The sequence below is a fragment of the Anguilla rostrata genome, chromosome 2 (assembly GCF_018555375.3).
Source record: "Anguilla rostrata isolate EN2019 chromosome 2, ASM1855537v3, whole genome shotgun sequence".
NCBI classification, from domain to species: Eukaryota; Metazoa; Chordata; class Actinopteri; order Anguilliformes; family Anguillidae; genus Anguilla; species Anguilla rostrata.
In genome coordinates this window covers 8,767,612-8,793,128 of record NC_057934.1, presented here as the reverse complement: position 1 = coordinate 8,793,128, position 25,517 = coordinate 8,767,612, and the positions used below count along the sequence as shown (strand labels likewise).

The 25,517-nt window shown below is 44.7% G+C and overlaps 1 protein-coding gene across 9 annotated transcripts in view; it reads left to right on the top strand.

Moving 5' to 3' along the window:
• Window positions 1-25,517, top strand: part of LOC135245094 (sodium/calcium exchanger 1-like) — a 144,479-nt gene that overhangs the window by 105,626 nt on the left and 13,336 nt on the right. For 2 of the 9 annotated variants that reach the window (XM_064317928.1, XM_064317919.1), the window contains exons 3-9: window positions 2,180-2,286; window positions 5,812-5,832; window positions 6,695-6,712; window positions 6,847-6,861; window positions 8,782-8,850; window positions 13,484-13,608; window positions 15,632-15,731. In XM_064317928.1, coding sequence (XP_064173998.1) covers window positions 2,180-2,286; window positions 5,812-5,832; window positions 6,695-6,712; window positions 6,847-6,861; window positions 8,782-8,850; window positions 13,484-13,608; window positions 15,632-15,731 — 455 coding nt within the window. Of the gene's footprint in view, window positions 1-2,179; window positions 2,287-3,003; window positions 3,105-5,811; window positions 5,833-6,694; window positions 6,713-6,846; window positions 6,862-8,781; window positions 8,851-13,483; window positions 13,609-15,631; window positions 15,732-25,517 lie in introns of all 9 variants that reach the window. The other 7 variants (XM_064317938.1, XM_064317955.1, XM_064317949.1 and 4 more) reach the window with 7 other exon arrangements.

Below are 25,517 nucleotides of genomic sequence, written 5' to 3'. Positions count from 1 at the left end.
TCTGCAGTAAATCCTGATCATATTGCAAATGTTGAAGGTTCATTGGATTGGAATTAGAGTTTTTTTTTTTTAACTGGACTCTCCCTCTCTGCAGTGTAAGGCAGGTCCTGACAGGTTGTCATTAACAAGGAAAAGGGCTTTGATTATGAACTGGAGGGTCTTCGGGGACTCCTTAGTCACTGCATTGATAATCCATACGGGCTGTCTGGCCTCTGTCTGTATCGGAAAGAAAATCACTAAGGGGCTTTCACTCTGTGCACTTATATTAGGGCCTGGCAGACAGACAGGGAGAAGGGGAGACAGGTAGACAGACAGACAGACAGACAGACAGACTTGGTACCATGGAGACAGGAAGTGAAGGGAAGAAGGAAGTCAGAGGTTTTTTCAGTTGTAACAGCAGGTATCATTCAAATTCTCCCATACAGATAGAGAACAGCGAAAGTACACTAACATCAAACAAGATATTGAAGAAGTTCACTATATGTTGGCAAATATACAAATTATTGGCACTGAGATATTTCAGTATATTAGGAGCACTGCTATATACAGTATATCATGATAATTTCAACACAGAAAGTTGAAATATGTACAATATACTGCAGTACAATATATATCCATTTTAATAAGGGCTGGTGTAGTCTAGGGCCACATACACACACAAGCTTTGACCGTTTATAACGGTTTATTTTCCAGGGACGGTGGCAGCAATGATGCCGGCATTACGTGTGTAAAACCGCTCGTCAATCTGTTCCGCACGTGCGGTCCGCCGCTTTTCTGTTGGTCAACAGGTTGCCGGGTTAAGTACAGGGAGAGTATGGGAACGGGGGGACCCGGGGGGGCGGGGGGGGGGGTTAGGGAGGGCAATTTGCTGAGCCGTGGTGTGGTTTAGCCTGCCATGCTCACGGGCTTCGGTTTCCAGGAGCACGGAACGACCTCCACAGCTATCAGCTGAGCCCTTGCAGCTCTGTCTGGGAGAGAGAGAGTCTCAGCACTTTTAATTAACAGTGACACTCTCCTTTCATTTAATATCTTCCCTCTCTCTCTCTCTCTCTCTCTCACACACACACGCACACAGCAATTACGCTCTGAGCGAAAAAAGTGAGATATATAGACGATGATTAATTTAGATGTTGTGTCTTATTTCACCTCACAGGAAGTGAAGGTCTCCGATAGCAGGTCTGTTTCCTGTTCTCCAGATCACTCAGAGAGTTACTGTAGTTAGCTCTGCTCTGCCATCACCCCTCCCATGGGAATTTCTGAAGAGCTTGATGCCCTTTTTTTTTTTTTTTCTTTATTTGGATCTGCTTTGTATTATTCACTCAAAACTGATATGATAGAGCAGGAAAAGGTCACGTTTATTAAAAGGTCAAAATTTCCATTTCCGGTGTAAATGAGCACGTTTATATTGGATAATTGTCATTTTGTTCTGAAATGCCAAATTATGAAATGCATTTAAAAAATTATTTTGTAAACTCCATAGACGTATTTCATATTTCATATTTTTACTGTACTAACAAAAAAATAATTATTGTGTTTTGGATGCAATATTTTTCTGTTTTGCCACAAATAGGCAAACAGTGTACCTTCATTTTATGATGTGCCATGAATTTCTACTGTTCTTTAATGCACTGGCTAAATGTGTTCCCAGTGCAGAATGGGGATTTATCAGATAAACAGACTGCTGTTCATTTATCATCAACACTGTTCTACACAGGGCATTACTATGAGTGACAGGGTGCTGAACTCTCATACCTTTAAATATAAATACATGAATATTTTTCACACATGATTGAAGTTTTATAATAAGAAAATTTTTCTCGTATTTTTTGGAGTTTATTGTTACATGTTTATTATATTTGAAAAGGTTTCTGACACGCTCATAGTTTTCTAGTCAGGAGCTCAGCACTGTGTGATCTCGCTGTTTCCATGGTTAATGCATTAGTAATGAGAGAAGTCCGGGGTTTGTCCTGTCATGTGGAAGTGTGTAAAAAAAATGAGCCTTAGTTTCCATTCCCAACCTCACAGACCACCACATTCTCCATCTCTACTTGTTCTCCTGATGTTCCCTGTCGTTTCTATGGCTACCGCACGCCTCTCCTGTTCTTTTTGTCCTGCTTGGCTGTCGTTTTCCTCTCCTGCAACCTCTCTTCTTTCTCTCTCTCTCTTTTTTCTGTTTCAGCAAAATTATAAAGATCAAAGTAATTGATGACGAGGAGTACGAGAAAAACAAAAACTTCTTCCTCGAGATCGGGGAGCCCCGTCTGGTGGAGATGAGTGAGAAGAAAGGTGGGCGTGTCCAGCATCCTCAACCCCCCTTCCCCCCCCCGTACCCATCTGTACCTCCCCTGTACCCTCCATGTACCTCACATCCTTACAGGCCTCCATCAATGGACCAGGGCATGTTTACACCACCAGGGGGCGGCACACAAAGAAGGCTGACTCATTCATCCCTGCTCCATAACTAGGTCCAATTACCATCAAGCACACCCTCTGCTGCCATGACACCAGCCTTTTGGGGGTGTGGCTTACAGCAGGAATAAAGCAGCAGGTATTTAAGTGGGATATGACACCTACTCTATTACCATTGCTGGGCTACAAATACAAATTCTGTAAAGGTTTTTATGAGGTATGGCTATACCTGTAAAGGTTTTTATGAGGTATGGCTATACCTGTAAATGTTACGTATCCCAGGCCTAATTGTTGCGTTGCACCATTAAACCTAGTCTGGTAGCCTGTAACACAGTTCCCAGTGCACAGTGCAGTGCCCTGAAGACCCAAAAAGCACAATTTCACCTGAACACAAACGCTGAGCAAAGGGTTCTTCAGCCTTCTTTCAGATCGCCCTGTGCTGGTGACAACACACCACCCGGTGGTGCTCTCACACACACACACACACACACACACACGTGCGCGTGTTTGTGTGTGCGTGTGTGTGTTCAGCTTGCCCCCACCCTTCCCCCTCCTCATTATTTGAACCTGTCTTGTGTCCCCCCCCCCTCACAGGAAGACCATATCCATTAGAATACTTGACCGCGAGGAGTACGACAAGCACTCCTGCTTCTACGTAGAGCTGCGGGAGCCCCTGTGGAAGAGGCCATGGACAGGTGTGAGAGTACTTAAGAGCAAAGCGCAAACTTTATTCCTCTTTTTCCGACAGCTAAGGGGGCCAGGGGGGGTGGGGGGGGGGGGGTATGGGGCTTTTTCAACCCCTGCCCCGCCCCTCCACTCTCCTCTCCTCTTTTTCCGCTGTCTTCTTTCGCTCTTTCTCTCTACTCTCACACTTCCTCCTTTTTTTATGGCACGCTGCTGGACTCCGGTCCACTAGTCTTTGGCAGGGATGCGCTCACAGATACGGGAGGGCACTGGGTCAGATGATTGACAGAAATACTTTAACACTTTCATAAACCAGCCCTGCAGATTACTGTTTGACAGTTTTTATTTTTTATTTTAAAAACATCCATTTTCATTAATATCCAGAAGAATAATGATTTTGTTTGATTGTTCATTTTTTGGTTAGTAACATGTCCATGACATGACATTTCTCAAAAGGGATATTTGATGGGCTGTTTTAAATTTATTTTTTACCAGATTCTAAAGAGTTAACATGTGTCAAATATGTACTGTATCTGACCCAGGTCTGCTGTCATCTGGTTTCTGTTGTTTGTTAGTTTTTCTTTTTCTTTTTTCTATGATATCAGTCAAGTTATATATGTTCAAGCCTGCAGAACAGCTATCAAACTGTGATAGGCATATAAATCACATTCACCTGCTGGTTTTTTAAAGCAAGTCAACCAGAGATATGGGCTTCCACATATTATAAATCAAACCGTGGTGTGATTGGTCCAGTTTACATAACAGTGTGAGCCCTTTAAGAAATGCCTGTAAATCTTAGTTTTCTAACGGTTCCCTATAAAACTAACTCGCACCTACCAGCTCTTCACTTAAGTTCACGGCACTATTGGCCTATGAGGACGGGGAAAACAGACTGAGAATGATACAGTTGACCTTTGCTCCAAATTCTTAGGGAATATTCATTATATTTAAAGTGGATATTAATATTTTAAAAATGCTAACGGGTGTTAAAACCCCTGATAATGGAGATCAAAGTAAGTTCAAGCAGGAAATCCCTATTCGTTCTGGTACACAACTGGTTCTGGTACAAAACTCGGCACAAAGTACCGTTCAAAGCACAAACTGCTCCTTTGGAAGTTTCTGTATCTTTCTCAAAGGACGCAGATCTGGAAATGACTAAATTTTTACTGTGAGGCGAGCGCGTAACCAGCCGATTAAAGGACAGTTACAGGCATCACACACACAATGTGACTGGAATCGATGTGCTTGCTGCTGCAGTAACAGACCCGCTCCAGTACGGATGTTCATGTTTTTCATGACAAAGAAAACTCCGTCGCTTGTTTTGTAAACGGCCGCAACAGCGATCCACTAGCGGGCAGTTCAGCCAGGGAAGCCGAGATGAGAATCGGCTGTTAAGAGACGGCTAAATAGTTGGCGATTCGTCTTGCCGCTAATAGATTGCTTGCAAAATTGGGCCAAGTTGGGCCGAGAGATCAACGGCAGGCCGCTAGCAGGCATCTCCCGGGCCGGCTGGCAACCATTGGCTGACACGCTGCAGACTAATTATGATATTTGCCACTTTTATGTGCTTATGAGCCCGAGCAGAAGTAAGCCCGCTTGAGTTACGTTAAACCGCATTGAAGTGCTGGATTGACGCCGTGTTTGAATTTGGCTTTGCGGCCGAACCAAAGGAGCGAACGCTAGGCGTCGTCGAATCCGCGACTGCCAGCGGTCTCTAAAGTGTAGTCTTTGCTGGCCAGGCCACAGATGCGTAAGATGAATGTTGGCAGACCTCTGGAGGGCTCCATGCAATGAACAAGCGGGATAAGCAAACTCATAATTAAACCGCGCTTTTTGTCCTCTTTGGAGTTACGCTGCAAACCGCTACTTGTTTCAAGCCTCAGAGATGGTGGTGATTTGTTATTTACGGTATGTATTCGGTTATTTGGTTACGTGAGAGTGCTCGAAGGGCTTAAATAGCAAGCCGTAAACAACTGCAAGCCCTAGTGGACCCGTTTGCCCAGATAAGCATTTTATGCTAATTGGCGTGACGCTGTTAGTCGACATCAAACAACCACAAGACCAAAATATTTTTTTTTCTTCTATTCATGTTTTATCGATAGGCTGTGCTACGGGCACAATCTTTGAAAAATTAAAATTACAATATCTATCGCTTTGAATAAGCCCAATTAAATACATTCAATTATTCTCATAAGGCTGAAATGAACTGGCCAGCGGAACGACGATTTAGCATTGCTGCTAAAATATGCATGAATTTTTATTTTCTTAATCGGTGTACATTCTCAGTTGTTTGTCACCCCACTCAAGAGCTTATCTTTCCCTCTCCAACTCCCCTGGAATTTGAATCATATTTTAGATTTATTATACATTAGACCCTACTAACAGGCACGTTTGTACTTTTTTTTAGCCTAGGCACTACTTCCCATTAGCAAGTCTGGATATCACTCTCCAAGTTTTTCCCAGGAAATGTTATGAGTCGTTGAGCGTGTGCCTGATGTTGAGTGTTCATAAATGGCCTTCCCACCATAAAATTCCAAAAGCTCCCGCCCCTTTTTGTTGCATGCTAATCTTTACCGTCTGATTGATGTGTTCTGACAAGTGGCACCGTTGCTGTTTGCCTGGATTTGTGCTTTTCTCTTTTGTGTCGTTTCTCTCGCTCTGTGCTTATATTTTCTGTTTTTTTGTTGTTGTTGTTTGTTTTGTTTTTCTTTTCGTCAGCTGTATTGCTGCATGAATGTGGTAAGCCCCTCCTCTTTTTCATTCTTTATTCCCCCGTTTTTGCTTTGCTGTCTTCACATGTTGATGATGTTGAGAATTCACAATCGGGTGTGCAAAAAAAAAAAAAGATTTATTGACCTCCATTCGATCGTTGGACCTGCAGGGTTACAGGAGTTAAGTGGATAATTGCGCAGGGTAAAACCCGGAACACTTCCTAAACCTGGAACATGGACTGAGGTAGAAAGAGCTGTTCCAGGTTTTACTCAACACAGTTATCCAGCTAACTCAGTAATCCAGCTTTTGTGAAATACCCACCTGGAGTGTGTTGGTATGTAATCAATTCAGGGTGCGGTTTCATGAAATCCATAATGGGTGTGGCTACAATTCGCTGTCAGTCATTTACAATCTTCATAGCAAAACACGTTGATTGGTTCAAAGCAGTGATTGAAAGCGTATGTTGCCCTGCCCATTCTTAGGGTTATGACACCTCATTCCCCCGCCAATAGTAACACCACCACAGTGCTAAAAGAGAGGTAGCTAATCCACACTGCCATATATTTATTAAATTATTTTTATATGCATGTTCTTTTGATTATTTTTTGGAACATTATTTAAAACATTGCTTGGTACAAAGTCAGTGTATCCCCAGTGTGCTCTTGCTAATGCACATATTTGTTTGGTCAGGTTTGTGCACATTTTTCTAATACGTTTGAGCGCTGATCCATATTAATAGTGCAATGTTGAAGCCCCCAAGGTGAGACAGCGCCATTTTAGGTGTTTTTGCTTCGGCACACGCGCAGTTAGTAGGTGATTTCACTTGCACAATTCAAACATCCTCTGCTCATATCAACTCAGAAGTGTTCTGTGTGTGTTGTGGTTTTAGGTGGATTCGTACAAACAGGTATGCTGTTCTGTTCACAAAACAACTGATAATATAAAATATAATATCTTTTTTTACCGCTGGATATTTAAATACAGATATTTATTTGTGTATATTTCATGTCCATATTAACATCTATGGTTAATTTCTACTAGGGAAACACCTTTATGGTAAGGAAGAATATTCTGCTATTAACCATTTAACAAGAGCACTTAAATCACATTATGTGCAGTAATGGCTGCATTACAAAGGCACACTGTTTTGAACAAAACAATTCACATATACCTTGCAGTGCCTCACAGACTTTTGATGTTTATTTATTTATTTGTTTGTTTTAATGAATATATCACTAATCAGAGTTACTTTGGCTCTCCAGTCATTTTCAAGCAAATGCAGGTAAATGCATTTCTATTTCTCCTAAAATTCACTTTCTCCCAATAAATTGCATAAAATTATTTTTTATTTTATTTTGTCAATTGATTAAATACTTTTAACTAAACTAATGCCATTAGAAATAGAAATAGAAAGCAGAAAACAGGATGTGCTATGTTTAAGCTTACATGCTAAGTATTGTAAAAGCTGAGGGGATATTTGTTGGACGGTGAAAAACAGGATTTCATTTAGAAAAAAAGTAACGTTTCCAGTCACCTCCATTCATTGTTCATTTTAGTAGAATATCTGGTTCTTGAGATCAAAGATTCCCTGTACCCTACAGGGGGTTCTTAGGTGGACATGGACACAAGAACAGTCTTAATGAGCTTATCAATACAGTATGTTAAACTGCCAGATGCAAATGACTGCGATCATTAGATCACTCAGAGCAGAAGTTGGTGTGAAATTCAGAAGCGGATATGGGCCTCCAGTCAATCCCCACCTCTGGCGTAAACACAAGAGAAACAAGTGTCGCTTTTTAATAGACTGCACAGCCCATTAGAGAGGTATCTGCTGATAATATTACTTTATTCATGCCCATGCATAACATAATATCATATTTTAAGGAAACGGGGAAATGTTTTCATGCTTTGCATGAAATGTTTATTTATTTTTTTCTTTTTAAAAAGGAGGCCAAAATGACTTTCAGAACTTCACCTCATTAATACACTTTCCACATCCCAAAAGTGCACTCCTAAGACTTTCTTTCTTATTTTTCTTATTTTAGTTTTTACAAATTTGCTTAGATGATACGTTTCCTTCTCAAAAACAGGTCTTGTGAACAGGTCTGTTCGCCAGTGAACACCCCTCTGTGGTTCCAACCTCTCGCCTGAGGTCGTTTTGAACGCTGCGATAGAACAGGCACCAGGATCATTTGCAGGATTTTAGCTAAGGAATACAACTTGTTCGCAGTATTTTATCTAGGAAATAAAACCTTATTTTCAGGATTTCATCTAGAAGTAATAACCGTATTTGCATGATTTTATCTAGGAAATAAAACCTTGTTTGCAGGATTTTATCTAAGAAATAAAGCCATTTTTCACTGAAAAGAGAGGGACAAGATTTGTCTCTTCCTTTTTCTATTACTGTGATGTTCTTTTCTGACAAACATGATCTTAGTCAATGCAAAACAACCAGTGCAATTTGTTCAGTCATACTTAAACATATCTGCAAAGTTACAGCCTGTAGTTTTTTACTGAAGACTACCTGTTACTCTGGACTTCAGACTCATGCGTCTCTAGTTCTTTCCCTTTACAGAAGGGTGGAATCAATGGTTAACTGAGGATTTGAGTTTTTTTTTACCTGTACAGAGGGTTGTCATGTTAGAGCTAGAGGCCTCCATATTGTCCCACTACTCAAAACTTGTGACAATAACTTGACTGTATATTCCGTTTGCTTTAATACGTTTGATTACTAACAGGCATGCAGCACGTTCAGGTTAAAGAGAGCAAACCTTCCTGGTAACTCTGAAAAGCTGTTAATGCACAGTGTTCCTGGTTTGCCCCCTCCCCCCTGAATTGTATTCAGAGTCACCTCAAACCCTGCACCTCCACTTAATATGAAAACGTAGATAAACCTCCCCCCCCCCCCCCCCATCGTATGTTCACAACTGAAAGCCAATGGGACAGGCTCTGTTTAATGATTATTGCCCCTGTTAGGCCGGGACGTCTACAGGAAGGTGCTGGAGAAAGACATTCCCATCCCCAGCACTGTAGTCCGCATTGCAGGTAACATCCCCCCCCCGCGTCTTCTGTATCCCACCCATCAGTGCACTTCCATTAAACACAGTAAGCGTGTAATAGTGTGCAACTCCCCAGTGTAATCCTGGGGGGTGTAATGTCATGATGTTTGCTCTGGGGCGATTGGAGTTTCTGCTGATTGCAGATGGAGAAATGACCTCCCACATGCCATACATACAAACACACACACACACACACACACGGGCACACAGACCATAAACACGAACGAACAAACGAACGCACGCACACACCGTAGACAGTACGTCGCACACACCCCACACTAGGCACCGCATAGACATGCACGCCGCACAGCACGAGCAGGGACACACACGCCAGACACACACTGTGACCGCGCCATGCACATAACCAACATGCACGGACACACGCACCATAGACATGCGCACACACACACACCGTAGACACACACACACGCACACTGTCTCTCCCCTCCTCCAGGCTCAAGGTGACCCCGCTCACAGTCCTCCGCTCCTCTATGGCCGCACTTTCTTAAACCCCCCAAACGAAGCGCCTGCCCCACACTGGAGCTGCCAGCACTCTCCCCCTTACGCATTAAATAAGACCTGAGCTGCTGCTATTACATGGATTTCTGTGAGAAAAGCCCTCATCAATGGAATGACAGAACCAATTTTCTTCAGTTTTTTCCGAAGACGAAACCAGCCGTGGCGCATTCTACAAACCAGGGGTCTGCAGCCGTGGTCCTGTTGAGCCGCTGGGATTCAGGGGGTTTTCTTTGTTTCTCGGCCCTTAATTGATCGCATTAAGGAGTCCGGCGGCGGCCCGTCAGCTGTCTGACATGCGCTTTGCATGCTGGGAAGGCTTGCGCTCTGAAAATGTGCAGGCTCTGGATGCTCTTCAACAGACAACAAAAGGGACGAATGGCATCGCCGTGTTTCCTGTATGAGCCGTTTGAGCCACTCTCTCTCTCGCTCTCTCTCTCCATGCAGATTGAAGGGAAGAGCCAAAATGGCAGCCGTGAGCCAATCTTTCTCCATGCAGATAAAAGAAAAGAGCCAAAATGGCAGCCAGGAGACACTTTCTCTTGTCGCAGATCAAAGACAAGAGCCAAAATGGGGGGCCGTGAGCCGTCGTTACACACGGCCGTCCTGCAGTGGTGGTGCTGTCAGTGGGGAACAAAGCGACTGAAAGGGGGGGGCATGAACATCAGCCGGAAAACAAAGCTGGCGAATTCGTTTGAACTCACCGAGCCCCGGTTTCTCTTTCAAATGGTGGCTGAGGTTTTTTGACATCCCACCAGTAATGCAAACACAAAGAAAGAGAAACAGCAAGAGAGCGAGAAACAACACGCTGAGTAATTTTGATGTGGCTCTTTTTTGCATTAGCATTTCAGAGAGAGGAGATTTGAAAATAACTGCTCGGAAAAGCCAGCGAGTCTGTTGGGGTCGCAGTAAGACACTGGCACAGAAACCCGCGGTTGATTTATAGTTTTGTTTTTTTGTGCACACACAAGAGTAGAGGCTGTGGAGGATGCAGCCCGTACTTATAATCAGTTGAGATCAGGGAGGGATGTTGGCTCCGCTCATTTTGGGGTTCACAAAGCTTAATCTCATGCCAGGAAAGTTTACTTTTTTTCATCCGCTTTTTACGCTGAAGCTTGGAACTGTGGCTTCAGCTCCAGTGAACGCCCCTCAGCTCCTGGAGAGCACACAGGTGCTCTGGCCTGGAATGTGTGAGAGTGCCACGCCCTCGCTCTGGGTGAAAGCAGCGCTCACCACCAGCGGGCAGTTAGGCCTCTCGAGCGATGGCTAGGGCGCGGTAGCGCCTCCGAGCGCGAGGGCAGTTGTTATTTACAGAGTGAAAGCAGCCCCGCCTGGATCTCCGTCCTTCTGAAACGCGGCCATCTGCCCACGGAACAGCGGCTGGCCCTCTGGTGGTGACAGACAGAACGGCGTGCGGCCAAACTTCGGCCCCGCCAACGTTTATTGCGCTTGGCCCCACCTTGGGCTAACTGGTTAATTGGCGCCATTAGCGGGTACATTTTAACCTAGCCCAGTTCTGCCTTGGACCTCAGCAGGGGGCGTTGACCTTTGACCTACACCACATGCCCGCTATTGATGGTTCCCGCGACCAATTTCAGGGAACATCGCTTGATAAAGCCTAGTTGTTATTTTTTTTCTCCCTTGTTTATCTTAATTCCTTTGATGGGGAACCGTTCCGTCTGCTGTAGCAATCACTCCCGTGATTCATCGCAATTTCCTGGATTTTGTCAGGTGTGAGTGATGTCATCGGGGCTGGTAGGACACGGGGCAGATGGGAGAGGGAAAAGCCGGCCAATCGCAGAGCGCAGCACGTCGAGTTGACAAGCTGTGCCCGGCCCGTCTGTCTCCGATCGCGCCGATTGGTTTAAGCGGGTGAATCTCGTTCGGCATCGCAAGCGCTCTGCCCGCCGAAAATGAGGAAATGAACGCAGCGGTCTCGGAAAATTACTGCCGCGGCTTCCGATTTCCCGAAATGTTTTTGATCCCGTCAGATGTGCCCAGAAGAAGGAAAGTATAGCCGCTGCGGTAATTCGACGTTGGGCAGCATTACCCCCTTCATTTCTAGCCACAATTGCGATTCTGGACGTGTTTACCCAGATGTACATGTGTTCGGTTCCCTTTTGATAAATCATCTCCGTCAGTCACTGACAGCGATCATGGACATCGAATGCACTGCCTTCTGAACGACGTTCATTTTTTTTTCATCTGGAAGGAGCAGGCAGGAGATAAGTCAGAATCGTTTTGACATGGGGGAAAAGATGAAGTCACGGATTCTAAAGACACCGTAAAGAAGGCCCGGCTGGCCTCGGGTTCAGTTGCTCACAGAGCTGTTTAACGGCACCTCGGAAAGCTTACAGCACCCGAGCAGCACTCATGGACTACAGCTTGAACTGAAGCTGAACTGTAACAGGGATCCAAGATAACGGTGTCAATAACCAGCCTGATGATTTACCAGCCAAGATCAAAAATACACTGAATTACATTTTATTGCAAAACACAGAACGGTGGAAATGCGGGTTGCTTTCCCGGGGGCACAGAGTTATAAACCATGTCAAGTGAAATGTTTTGTGTTAAATCAACTCTAATAGAGTATTTTTTTTTCCCCAAGCATTTTCATTCAAAGTAATGTTTCAAATTCATGTATTTGAAATGTGGCCCATCCCCCTCGCTAACATCGGTGATACCAGCCGGTTGGCCCAGCTGCATCACCTGACAGGCCCCAATGCTAATCCACTCAAAACGGAGCTTTGGCTAAAAGCGGTTCAGCTTTATTTCGGAAGCGATGGGAATCGGAGAAGTGTCTCGTGTTTAATATGATGAAATCAGAGCATTGTGGGGTTGTGGGGGGGGGGGGTGGATGTTACCTGAAGGTGGTACAAACTCAGTTTTGGGGAGGGGGTGGGCGGGTCTTTATCACAGGTGCACATGGCAGGCCCCATGGGCCACAATGGCGTTTCGGGTCGTCTCGTCGTGGGCTCTCTCCCACGCACGGTTTGACCTTGCGGTGACCTCTGCTGCTTTAGCGAATCGCGCTCGTCCCTGCAGGGGACTTGGTTCGTTTTTTTTGTAGTTTTTTTTTTTTTTTTATGGAAGGGGGATGGCGCATTAAGATTCAATCTCTCCTGCCGCTTTCGGAAATGATCCCTCCGTAATGGGGCGGTGAAACCCAGCATCGTTTCATTACCGGCGTTCCCCCCACCCCCTCCACCCCCCACCAGCCCCCCCTCCTCTCCCACCACCCCTCCCACCTCCCAAACCTTGCTCACGGGAAGATGGAAACATTCTTTCATTTCCTTTCGGAAAGCCCTGGACGTGCTCGTTTTACACGTGCAGAGAGGCTGGCTTTTCATAAACCACCTGTCCTCGCCTACCTTGTGACAGCAAGATAGATTTAGGCAAAATAATTATTCGGTTATTTACTTCAACATCCAATTTTTTTAAGGGACTGAAAGGCTGAAAGGCCTGGGAGAAATAATTATATGAAATAGAATATAATAGACGTTTCTTTTGACAGCGGTAAAATACCTTCTTCTTTGTTTTCTCTGTTTTCACCGGAACAAAAACTCTTTTGTGTGAGGGTACATTTTGGTTCGTTAAGATTTTTAAAGTATTCAGTGCCTGCAAGGGCCAGCATCTAAAGAGCATTTCAGAGACATATTTGGCCAAGCTCTGACAAGCCGTACATGTAAGTACTTAACGAATACCATATTTAATCATTTCCTTAAGCACTCAAAGGGTATTTTGGTAAAATTGCATAAAAACGGTATGAAACAACACTTTCATACTGTATGGATCTCCTGTGTCCTGTGTGAATGTTGTGTGCTGTATCAAACATCAGGTGTTTGATCACCTATTATGATGTCACAAAGGCTGGGAGTGGGGTGGGGGGGGGGGTCATTTCAATTTCAGTTGAAATTCAGTTCATTTAAAAGCCAATGTAAGGTTCTATCAGTATTTTATTTATCAATTAATTGAATTTAAATTAATTTACTGAATTGACTGGACTGAAATGTAAGTGGCTCCAACCCCTGGGTGCTAGTACAGGAGGATAATGCGGTCATTGCTGCATAACCGCTAACTTCCTTGACCTCTCTCTCTGGCAGAGGAAGAGGAGGAGCCCCTCTCCGGGAAGAACGAGGAAGAGCGGCGCATCGCTGAGATGGGCCGGCCCATGCTGGGGGAGCACGCCAAACTGGAAGTGGTCATCGAGGAGTCCTACGAGTTTAAGGTATCTCAGAGCCACGCCCCTTCGCAGCCACGCCCTTTCAAGCCACCGTCCCACGCAACGGTTTCGGTAACCAGAATTTTCAAAAGTGAAATGTCCTCGCGGTGAGCTCAGGTGTGATAAGCGCTTAGTGTGAAATGCCCATGACCGCTATCTCATCAAAAGATAAGCGGAAAAATCAACAGAGTAAAGAGGGGGGGGGAGCGCGTGCAAAAATAGAATCTCTCATATTACGTTTTATGAAGCCCTCCATATACGCCAGATGCACAGACTCGGATGTGCTTGACATTTTGGCCGTAGCCCTTCTCAAGAGACTGCTGGTCAAGGGATACTATTTTTGTTGTGCTCCCTGTTTATTTGATTAGCGACTAGAACATTCCCAGAAAGTCCGGGGAAAGTTTCCCCACGCATAAATTTGTCTGGGTTCAAGGACATCCCATGTAACATTATTTTTAAGTCGGAAGGAACTTAAAAATAATGTTACGTAGGATATGAGTTTCATTGGGTCGGTTTTTCCAGTGCAAAGAGGTCTCATCTGGAGGTGTAATTCTGACAAGTGTGAGCAGGGCTGGGTGATACACCCTAGCAATAATAACAATCATCACTACCATGTGGCTTTATTTATTTAAAAAAATGTATTCCAAAGACTATGTGGAAGCACAGCTCAGATTTGGATTGTTATTGCATTATTTTAAAAAGTGACCATTACTGTTATGGTTTGTCATTCAGCCCTGGGTGTGAGGCTATAAATAAGTTATGAATTATGCATGTTATTATAATTCACAGATGTGTCAGCCAAAGTCAGAAGAGGTAGTTTGAGGCTGATGTGTCAGCCATTCAGGGCAAATGGCGTGAGTCTAATGGGTCAGCCAATCAGAGGAGGCGGTGCGAATCTGATGGGTCAGCTAGTCAGAAGGCGCAGTGCGAGTCTGATGGGTCAGCCAATCAGAGCGGGCGGTGCGAGTTTGATGGTTCAGCCCGGTTCAGGCGGAGATGGCGGTTCCTGTCTCTGTGTTCCGCCCGTGTCGCGTGTCCAAAAATCGCTGGAGAGGTTCCCGTTTCCTCCGCCCCGGAGACGGATTGATCCGCTCCATGGATTTTTATTTATGCGTGCCTTCCCCCCCTCATTCATCTCCCTGCAGCGGCTCTGACTCGCTGCACGAGGCTGCATAGATCTCAGATTTCCCGATTCCCAGTGGTGGGGGGTGGGGGGGCGGGGGGGCGGCGGGGGGGGGGGCGGGGGGTTGGTTTGGAGAGCGCAGTCATTTCTCTTTTAGAAATATTTCCGATTTCACCTCATTTCTTTGAGAGGTAAAGCAGTTTTGCCCAGCCAGCATAGCCTCTTTCATTAAAATGCATGAGGTGTTTTGGGGCTGGCTGTGCAAGGGGAGGTTTGACCTCAGCGCACGGGCCACAGGTCTGATGCTTTAGACTCAAGGTCTCTCGGGCCGTCTGGCCCTGAAACACGCCGTTTGCGGATTGATTTTCCTTTTTCGTCAATAAGATCTTGAACTTTGGGTCCGCGTCATTCGGTTATGTGTCCCACGCGTTGGTCTCGGTCTGTGTTGAACTGTGTTTTTCACGAGGGGCTTTGGTGGAGACCAGTCCTGAAGACCTCCAGGGTCAGCACAGGGCTGGGAATGTGTGCCACCATTACACCCGGGGATAAAACTTCATTTGAAATGCTTTAACCCTTTTTAAACGCTAGTACCATATTAAACCATATAAAACATATTTATGTAAATATTTTCAGAAACATGTTTACTGTAGCATTATTTATGAAACATAAATGAGCAGCTATGTTGCATGATGCTGTTTGATGCTGCACAATGCTACTGTATGTGATGCTGCATGATGCTACAGTATGTGATGCTACATGATGCTATTTGATGCTACACGATGCTACAGTATGTGATGCTCCATGATGCTGTGTGATACTGTGTGATGCTACATGATGCTGTGTGGTGACAGATAAGTGTGTGGTGCGCTGCTCTAAAATGGTGCTGTTTTCTTTGTCTCTGTTCAGAACACAGTGGATAAGCTCATTAAGAAGACAAACCTGGCCCTGCTGGTGGGAACTAACAGCTGGAGGGACCAGTTTATCGAAGCCATTACTGTCAGTGCGGGTGAGTACAGCTGCAGTTTGAGGCTGCTTTCTGTGCTCACGTCCATAGAGGAGAGACTGACCCAGGATCAGTTAACCCAGCCATAATCATGGGCAACGGTGTGTGGTAATGCTTAGGGAACTCTGCTTGTATTTCAGAGGTGGCACTGCCAGCTGTATAAACAAGCATAATGTAAAGAAAATAAGTTGCCTTAGCTGGATAAGAACATCTGCAAAATGTAAATGCAAACAGTACTGGGAGAGTTATGTAGAAACAATATATATTTATTCAATTTGTGAAATAATTCTGTGCTTGTGGGAGGGAATCCTCACTAGAAGTGTTGAGCTCTGGTTCTGTAGATCTGGGTTGTTACTCTCCTAAATCTGTCAGTATCTGGGATAGCCCTGATGCCAGGTGGATTGCGTTGCAGATCTGAAGCATTCTCATGCTGAGAAGCATTAATGAACATCGCTCACCGCTCCCTCTTGTGGCTGTGGCTGGAATTTCAATGTCACATGTGCTAAGTTTGCTAACACGTCCGGGAATCCTGTGGCATGGCACAGGGGTGGCCAGTTCCAGTCCTAGAGAGCCAGTGTGATTGCAGGTTTCTGTTTCCACAAACAAGCTAATTGGCTGTACACACCAGCACTGGTTCACTTGTAGATTAGGCCACTGTAGAACCTTTCATATCAGGCCACGAGAACAGTCTTTGGCTGTCGTTCATGCGCTTAACAAGAAATGTAGCTAAAATGTCAGATGACGTAAATGCTACGGCTAATTAAGCAATTAAGGTGAGAAGGTGGCGTGAAAACCCGAAACAGGTGCAGCCCTAGTTGCCCACCTCTGCTCTGAATTGTGGGTAAATGAGAAGCCTAGATGGGCTGAATGGCCTGTTCTCATTACGTATTCTTATGTTCTCATGTTATAAATGGGCTGAATGGTCTGTTGTCCTCATTTCGTATTCTTATGTTCTAATGTTATAAACAGGCTGAATGGCCTGTTCTCTGCATTATGTATTAGGTAGGGCTATTTGCCGGGGTAGAATAACGGCATGTTTAATAAACCTCGCGTTCGTCCGTCTGCTACCTTGTTTACCTGGCATCGGCGCCCCCGCAGTTGCCACGGCGATGAAACAGGGGCGCTGGATTATGGCGGGACATAAGTAACATTCCCCGCTGGTAGATCTGGAGAGAGTGTGTCCTCGTTACGATTAACAATCTTAAAATAGGAGAGAAGTGCCCCCACTTTCCTTTTGGATGAATTTGATTGGCTGGCACGCTTTTGCATCCCTGCTAATCGTGCCTGGCTAAGGCTACTCCTACAGCCCTTCTGATGAAGAAAGACAGGAGCCGCTTCTGTTGAAAAGAGGTGGATCAATCTCTCAGGTCTCGCATCCATTCTGCTTTTCTTCCGGAACTGCTGAGCATAGGAGGAGGAGGTCGGAAAGGAGCATGTGATTAAGAATGACATGTTTTTATTAGTGTTTGTATTTAATGTAGACGCTGTTTCATATTGGCTCATTTAAGCTCCAGTGAACCTTTTTAACTTGATTAACTTCTGCCGCATGACTGTGTGACTGTGTGACTCTGTGACTGTCTCTCTGTGACTTTATGACTCTGCGAGCGCACGACTCTGAGGAGAACCACGCGGGAGTTTATCTGTTTAGCAATCAGCGCTAGGAGGGAGGCTACTCTAGAAGTCGGGGAAAAATCGAGGAAGAAATGCAGTCGCTCGTTAAAAAAAACCCGGTGGTCGGCTCCCGGGCCGGCGGAGTTCCGCGGTGCAGGAGCGCTTCTGTCCCGCCGGGGCAGCGGCTGGCTGGGGCGGTATCCAGGAGACGCCCGTGATTAACGGGCGACGAGCGGGACCGTGACGAACGCCCCCGAAAAAACAGCCCCGCGTCTCGCCGCAGGTACCCGCCGTCTGCTTGAGAGCAATCACCGCTTCGCCAACAGCGGCGGGCGGGCGGGCGCAGGATGTTTGATTGGGGGGGGGGGGATCACAGGAAGCCAAACGCTGCAGGGAAAGCTCCCCCTCCCCCCCCCCAGACAGTCAGGCTGGATGTTTTCATCACGCCGCGGCTCCAGGGGCTCTCCTTGGGAGCCCACTTCATCAGCCTCAGCAGGGGAAGAGGCTCTTCACTTCACAAGCGCAACGTCTCCTCTTCTCCTCTTAAAAAAATAAATAAATAGATTTCTTATTTCTTTCTGATTTTTCCCCTTTTTTCATGCCAGTTTTGGCAGGGCCAAATCGAATTTGTCAGCGCCCATCAACTACAACCTGCTATCGACCAGGACCGTGCAGACAAGCATCTCTCTCTTTCTCCCTCTCTTTCTCTTTCTCTCTCTTTCTTTCTCTCTCTCTCTCTCTCTCTCTCTCAGTCGTTTCCATCAGATCACAGCAATGATAAGTCATAAACATCTGTGATATGTTTACGGTTGCTGTTGTGATTCCCAAATTCAATCCAAAATTATTTGTTTGGATGATATGAGTTATATCTGGTTTTTTATTTTAAAAAATGATTGGCATAAAAAAGCTTTTTCATGTCAATAATTTACGCACTGAAACCATGTACTTTACTGTAGAAGCCATGCACTTTAGAAGCTGTGTGCTTTACTTGTTTTGCTACCTTCAAAGGCAAATAAAAGCTGTTAATCGCAGGAAGAAATCTCTGCACTTTACATCCAAAGCGTTTCTAATCCCAAACATTTGAGTTCAATCTAGGTACACATGAATATTCAATAGAGTTAGCGCCACAACTTGTTTGGTTCTGATTGCAATCGCTGTGGAAATGGAGTCATTCTACCAGCCAATCGCAATGAAGCATACTATGCCTGTTCATGAATATTCATGAGGAACAACCGCCGCCAGGATTCTCAGAATGCTTTAGCTGAGTGCACGGCTCAGTTAGGGGAGCTGTTGCCTGATCCGAGCGCGGCGAGAGGGCAGGTGGGCACTGGGAAATGGCCACTTGGGGGTGGGGGGCTACTGCTCCTAATTTTTAGCAGATGCTCTTATCCAGAACACTAATCCCGAGAAGTTTACGGAACTTTTTTTGTAACATAGTATCCATTTACACAGCTGCATATATACTGAAGTACCTTGCTCAAGGGCACATCGGCAGTGTCCCACCTGGGAGTCAAACCTGCAACCTTTAGGTTAGGGTACCCGCCCAGTTCCCTAGCCATTGAACTATAACAACACATTTAACGGCAGTCAAGAAGGGAAATAAATAATCGTCACGCCTCTTTCTGCCATGACAGATATCTAATTGGATATCATGCATAATATATGTGCAGTCTGTGTGATTGCTGTTTAAAGCACATCCTTGTTAATAATAAACACCATAGTGGGAATTAAACGATATACGGTCACGCAGTGGAAGACTTCCATTTATGCAAAGCAAGTTTTACTTTATTTACACAGTAAGGCAGCATGTGTATTATTGCTAATGTGTCCTCCTGGTTTATAATGGTCAGTCTGCACCCGACTGGGTGTGCACAAGGCCAAGCTTGTTAATATATTTTACATCATTGCATTTTCTGTGCATTCCATTTCTTTGAGGGACTAATGACGAGGGGCATAGCTGTTGATTGACAGCTGCTTAGACGAATGACTAATGAAGGCCCCCGTTGTTGCCGGGGCCCTGTCGCAACAGTGGTTATATCACCTTGTAATCCTGGCTGGTTAATGTTGTATATCCAGGGGTTTAGGATTTAAGCACCAATAAAAATCCTGGCGGGTATAAAATGGGGTGGGGGAAGGGGGTGGAGGGGGGGCAATGTTAAAGGCTGTAATTCATGTTTTATGTGCTGTACACTTTTACTGCCCTCCCGTCCGCTCACTGCTGTCTATTGCGTTCTTATAATGGAGTTCTGCACTATATGTTCTCGAGCTCAACCAGTCGTATACACGGAAAAATGAAAAATTAAGTGCAAAGAAAATAACAACAAAAAAAAATAAATATGAACCTAGACAGTGCAGGATGGGGCTAGAAACCCAGAAGGGCCTACATGGGGTCTCACCCTCATTAATAAATAAAAGAATAATTATAAAGATACAACTAAAACTGAGCTAATTTTGGATGAAAAATGTTACAGCTATTCCCTGATCTCTTTAAAGACATTAAAGCCCAACTCCTGGATGGCCATGAGGCACAGAACAACAGCCTAATAAACACAAACAGCCTCCAAAAAACAGGACAGCACTTTTAAAGAAGACAGGGTTTATGACTCAGGTTTATGAATCATGAACTGCAAAACAAACACCCCCCCCCCCTCCCATCTTAACACAAATGCTCCACTGTAAAATGAATGCAGCTCCGACTTGAAATCTTGAAAGCTAATTGAATTTATGCACCATAACCAGTATATTAAGTTTGAAGTTTTGAAAACATAAACAAGTTTTCAGAGACCCAAGCAACCAATCAAAGACCTAACAAGTGTCTTCTTCCTAATAACGAGCCATAAATGTGTTACATTAGTAATGTGCGTAAGTACAGAGAGATTAATGAGAAGCGTCATAAACTCACTTCCTTTGTGTTATATACAACCATGAAAAAGCCTGTTGCATTTAATGAATGATTGGAGATGTTAGATGTGATGCCTTATATATCATCCTGAATAAGGTTTGTTTGTTCCTGTTATTCATCTTCGCATTTAAACGTAATTTTTCGAATGACAGCAGCTCCTAGGGACACCTGGCCGGAAAAAAAAGAAAACCAAAACGGTTGCGTTCCTTTTATAATTGCCGCTGAAAAATGACAGTCGCGTTATTGCCCCGCGCGGTTCTGTGCTCTGTGATGTAATTACTGTCGGTTCAGTACTTGTTCCTCTCCGTCTCGGCCTCCCCTCCTGGTTCCCGGGGTTGTCTTTGATCCTGAGTCGGCCCTGAAGGCGTAGCGGCAGTTTGGCTCTCCTCCGAGTTCCACATTTCACCGGTTTTTTTTATTGTGCCGCTGTTGTCGTTGCGTGGAATAGCAAAGGGATCATGGGAAGACGGGACAGTAAATTCCTGAGCGCAGATGGGAGAATTTACCCTGGGGACCTTGAGTAAAGGAGGGAGGGGGCAGATAAATCTCGCCGGTGCTTCTCCAATCGAACTGCTGGGAGTAATTGCATTTTAATTTGCTTGAGAAACGAACAATGCGCTTACTGTTGCTTACCACTGAAACCATATACTTCAAAAACATTCCCTACTGTCTTGGTTACTGTACTTGGTGAGCATGAGTGAGCCAGATTTTTCTGCTTTGGAAAGATAAGCCAATTATATTTATTTATTTATTTATTTATTTGCTGTCAATCAGTTAAATTACATTGCACACTGGTACACTTGCACACACCACACACACACACACACACAGGCAGGCAGCATGTGGAAAATGGTCCCAGGTGAATTGCTGTGTAGTTCTTTCCCCACAAGCACGCTCATGAAAGCCAATTTAAGGGTCAGCTATTTTCAGCCTCCACATCAAGACCCCCTAATTAACTTAACACTGGTGTCAATTAACAGCAATGTCGCCCTATGTCCAGACACGATGCAGCATTCATTGTCTTTTGTCAAAATGTAAAATGGATGGACTGAGTAAGAAACTACAAACACACAGGGAGCTTACGTCTGTTTCCTTCTGTTTGGGACTGTGAGGGCTAATAATAACCACACTGGAGTTAAAGTGGAAACGAGGACTCCATTTGCATTTTACCATTGCCATCGCCATACCCTCTCAGACAGGAGAGAATGCACTGAGATGGCAGCTCTTTCTCAGGAAAAATAACAACCTGGCCCACCTCACAATCATCCATTTACGTCTGCTGCTAATTGGAGCATTGAATTAATTAGAAGCCCTCTGGGGGAAAAAAAAAGATCTTTTTAAATGAACTTTGGGATATGCGTGTTTTGTCAGATGTGCTGCGTAAAGGCAAGTAAATGGGGCGGTTTGTGAGCTATTTTCAGTGACGCTGTTTCACCCTGTTAGCGTGTTGTCAGCGGTGGGACTGCGTGCGGCTTTAACACCTTGTCAGGTTGTGAAGAGCCTCGAAGGTGAGGGTACTGTGTGGTGACTGTAATTCGGCTCCCAGCTTTTAGCCAGCCACTGAAAAACACTGGAAAAACGTGGTGACGTGGTGTCACCCGCTGCTTTTTCTTCATACTGCGGCCTACAGCTAAGCTCGCTTGAAGTGGAGGTGGAGGAAGAAATCTCCTTTTTGCAGCTTTTGGGTGCAGTCCATGGGTGCCCAATATTCCTGCAGGGGGGCGCTGCAGAGCAATGAAACGTGGGCCCCTAACAGACTGAGCCCTGCGGTGTCCTACCTGACACAATCACCCTACAGCCAACACTGGTGTGGTCTAGATTTGATCCGAGACCGTGGAGCTCATCCATGCACCGCACTTAACCGAATGAGCTGTCCTACAGGCCGTCGCAATAAATATTTCATCCTTTTTATGACGCTGAATATTTTACGGTGAAGCCTGCAGGATGCTGCGGGTGCAGGCAGGGGTAGAGTACATCTGACTCCACCGCCACCGCTCAAAGGCTAGTCTGTAAAGGACGCCATCTTCAAAACTCCTGCAGAAATGACTACATTACCCTACAAGCACACATGCGTAGACATACGTTTACGACAACACGTTTATTCTGACATTTTACTTCTCAAGTAGGATCCATTCTTCCAGAACTGCGCCATTGCCCGGTTCAGGGAGGACTGGGGTACGGGATGGAAGGGGAGTACTCCTAGACTGCATGCCAAAAACCCTGCATGAGTCTTATTTGCCTCCTTCCATAGATAAGGACCGTGGCCGACTGCATTTTGAATTAAGGGAAGCCCAGAGGCTAGGCTTCAGATCAACCTGAAATTAGCTTAAGTGCAACTTCGCGTTGCTTGAGTGTTGTTTAAGTGGTTTTAAATGACATAAATGCTGTTCGGGAAATGACGGTCTGAAGGGGTTTTTGGGCTAAGGGCGTCGTGCCAAGATTGAATCTCGGTCCCTGCCAGTTATATCTGTGGCGGTTTGAGTCTTAACAGCTTTTTCGGTGCGACTTTTCATTATCAGTGTCACATTCATTGTGTTTTGGTTCTTTTTTTCAAACCCTTTGTTACCACTCAAGTCGAAGCCATCACCAGTGTAAAGAAGTATGTTGCACAAGTAATGAGAAAGTAATGCGTTTACGCGTTTGTTATTCAGAGTTTATTAGCGGCAAGAAATCTTGCGGAATCACATTTACTGGCATGGCAGGGGCACACTTGCTGAAAACAAAGCTGTTTTCGATACCCTCCTCCTTGAGGATGCATTATTTAGTGCATTAGAAAGTGGATATGCGCTGCGGGTATTGATTCTTGCCTCGATACCCAGCTCCCAGCGATGGAAATGTTAGAAATGCCTGCCCTCCGGTAGGTGCATCAGCCAAAACGAGCCCAGAAAATATGTGAACGGAGTTCGCGGATTTGCTAAACGACTGAGCGGTTCTGCTCGTTTCGGGAAAGCGACGTCCCGCCGCTCCGTGCTACCGTCATTAGCGACAGTTTCAGCTGGGAGGGCACCGAACATCTCCGCTCAGTTCCGTTTTTATCTCCTTTTTTATTTCTCGGTTTTCGGTTCGACTGTAATTGAAAGTTGTGGAGAGAAGCACCGCTTCCTAACGGGGCAGTTTCACCTGATGCGAATGGATCATTAAAACAAAGAGCTGTAAAACTTTTTTTTTTTTTTTTTAATCTGGTGATTAAACTGTCACCACCTTAATGGGTCTTCTAAGCAGAAATCCAGGCAGCCTGGAGAGTTTACATGTTTGCGGTAATGAGTACATCCTCTCGTTAGTGTTGTAATTATGTGCCGTTTGTTTTGTAATGTCATAATGATGAATAAAACCTGTGCATACAGGGAGATGGATGTTATCATTTTCTCTGTCCAGAACGTATTTTACACAAAATGCTGCCGTGTCCTTGCTTGGTGTTTTTAAGTACGTGTCTGAAAATGGCGGGTAGTAGCATATAAATAAATTGTTTGTATTTAGGAAGAGAATATATTTTAGTCAAATTATTTTACTTGAATAGTTTTTTGACATTTTTTATTTATTTAAAAAAAAAAAACTGTCTACCATCAGTCCCAAACAAACCAAGAAAGCGGGACAGCGAAATTCAGAAGTACAAGAAGTGAATTCGGTCTTCTGAAAAACACCACATTGCTTTGTGTGACATTGTTGAAAGGCCAAGCCAGTAAAGAATGTGCCTCAGATTCAAGGTGCTCATTCTTCAGAAAATGTTAAAAGCCTTTAATGTAGAATAGCATTTTAAAGTGCACTAGGCCTGTAGTATTCCAATAATACATTTTATTTGTTAGTACCTTTCTGTAGCACGCAAGGTCACTGTACAAAGAGCACATTGCAGTCTACATTTTTCTTTCCATTTAGATAAGCGCCTTTGCTTCCAAAGGGCATCTGACATTTTGGACACACTTCAGAGCCTAAGAGGATGCTTCTTTGTCAGTTAGTGTTCTTCAAAACAAATAAGTGCCCAAAAAATGTCCTCACTTCATTATTTATACCCTGGTAGACATTTTAAATGGTATTTAATGTTTACATTCCTCTCACAAACTGTGAGATTCCATTCAGGGTGAAAATCCTCTGCTTCAGTTGTGAATTTAAAGGTAGCGGTCAGGTGGTCTTTAATTGACAGGTAGTCACAATCAGATCCCTCAGATCTCAACTCTTTAGACTTGGACCATATGCCGTTATCTTGGGCAAACACATATGCGCATCGCTCATAGATTTTCAATGTGTTCGGGTGCCGTGCTCATCCAAGGTCATCTTTGGTGTTTTCCCAAGGATGTTACCCCTGAGAATTTAGCTTATCTCAAAGTCAAGTTCTGAACACCACTGAAGTGTTGCTTTGGGCAACTGGGTGGAAGCTCTCCTGGGGGAAGAATCTATCCAACCTTATCAGCCGTGGTGTCATGACCAGAAGGCTTAAACTCACATATGAAGAAATGTTTGCCAGTACAAAGTATGTACAATCTCAATACATCCACAGGGTCTTTACTCATGAACATAACATAATAAACCAAGGGAAAAAAAAACAATGATTATGACTGAAAATGCATGGAGATGGTTGTTGATGTTTGTTTTTTTAAATTCACTTACACAAGGCTTTAAGTGATTTTGTATTTAGTGGTAAAATGTGCAGTACAACGGTCTAGCCTTTGTTGTTCATTGCTTGTGTTTGTTTGTTTGTTTGTTTGTTGATTTCTGGCTGGTTAGGCGTTTTCTGAGCTTGTTTAGTGAACCGAATGCATTCTGGCTGACAGCTGAGGGGGAAGCTCTCTGACTGCAGCTCGATCCCAGCAGAGCGTTGCTGTCTTTCCCTACAACCAATAAAAAACCGCCCTCAGTTAGCCCCTAGCATCAAATACCTGTTTTTATTAGTTTGTTTGTTTGTTTGTTTGTTTGCACCAGATGGTATACAAATGGTTTCAGTAGAAGATGCCGCCATTACAATTCCGTCCTGAAGCGAAGCTGTTCTGCTGGAAAGCGGAAGTCACCATGCAGAGGCGCACAAATGCAAAAAGAGCTTTGCAGCTTTTTGACAGCTTTTAGAGTACCTAAGCCAACGTTTCATACTCAAAATGAATGAAAAGGCTGCCGTTTTTATGCGGGGTGTTCATTCCGAATCGCTTCTGCAAATATTTGCCCGTTTTTGGTGGATGACGTGTGAAAAGAGGCGGACTGTGTGGGCTCCCAGGACTGGGGGCGTACGCTAGGCATCTGCTTAAGCACAGAAGTAAGGATTAACTCCACAGAGGCCCTCTGTTCTCTCA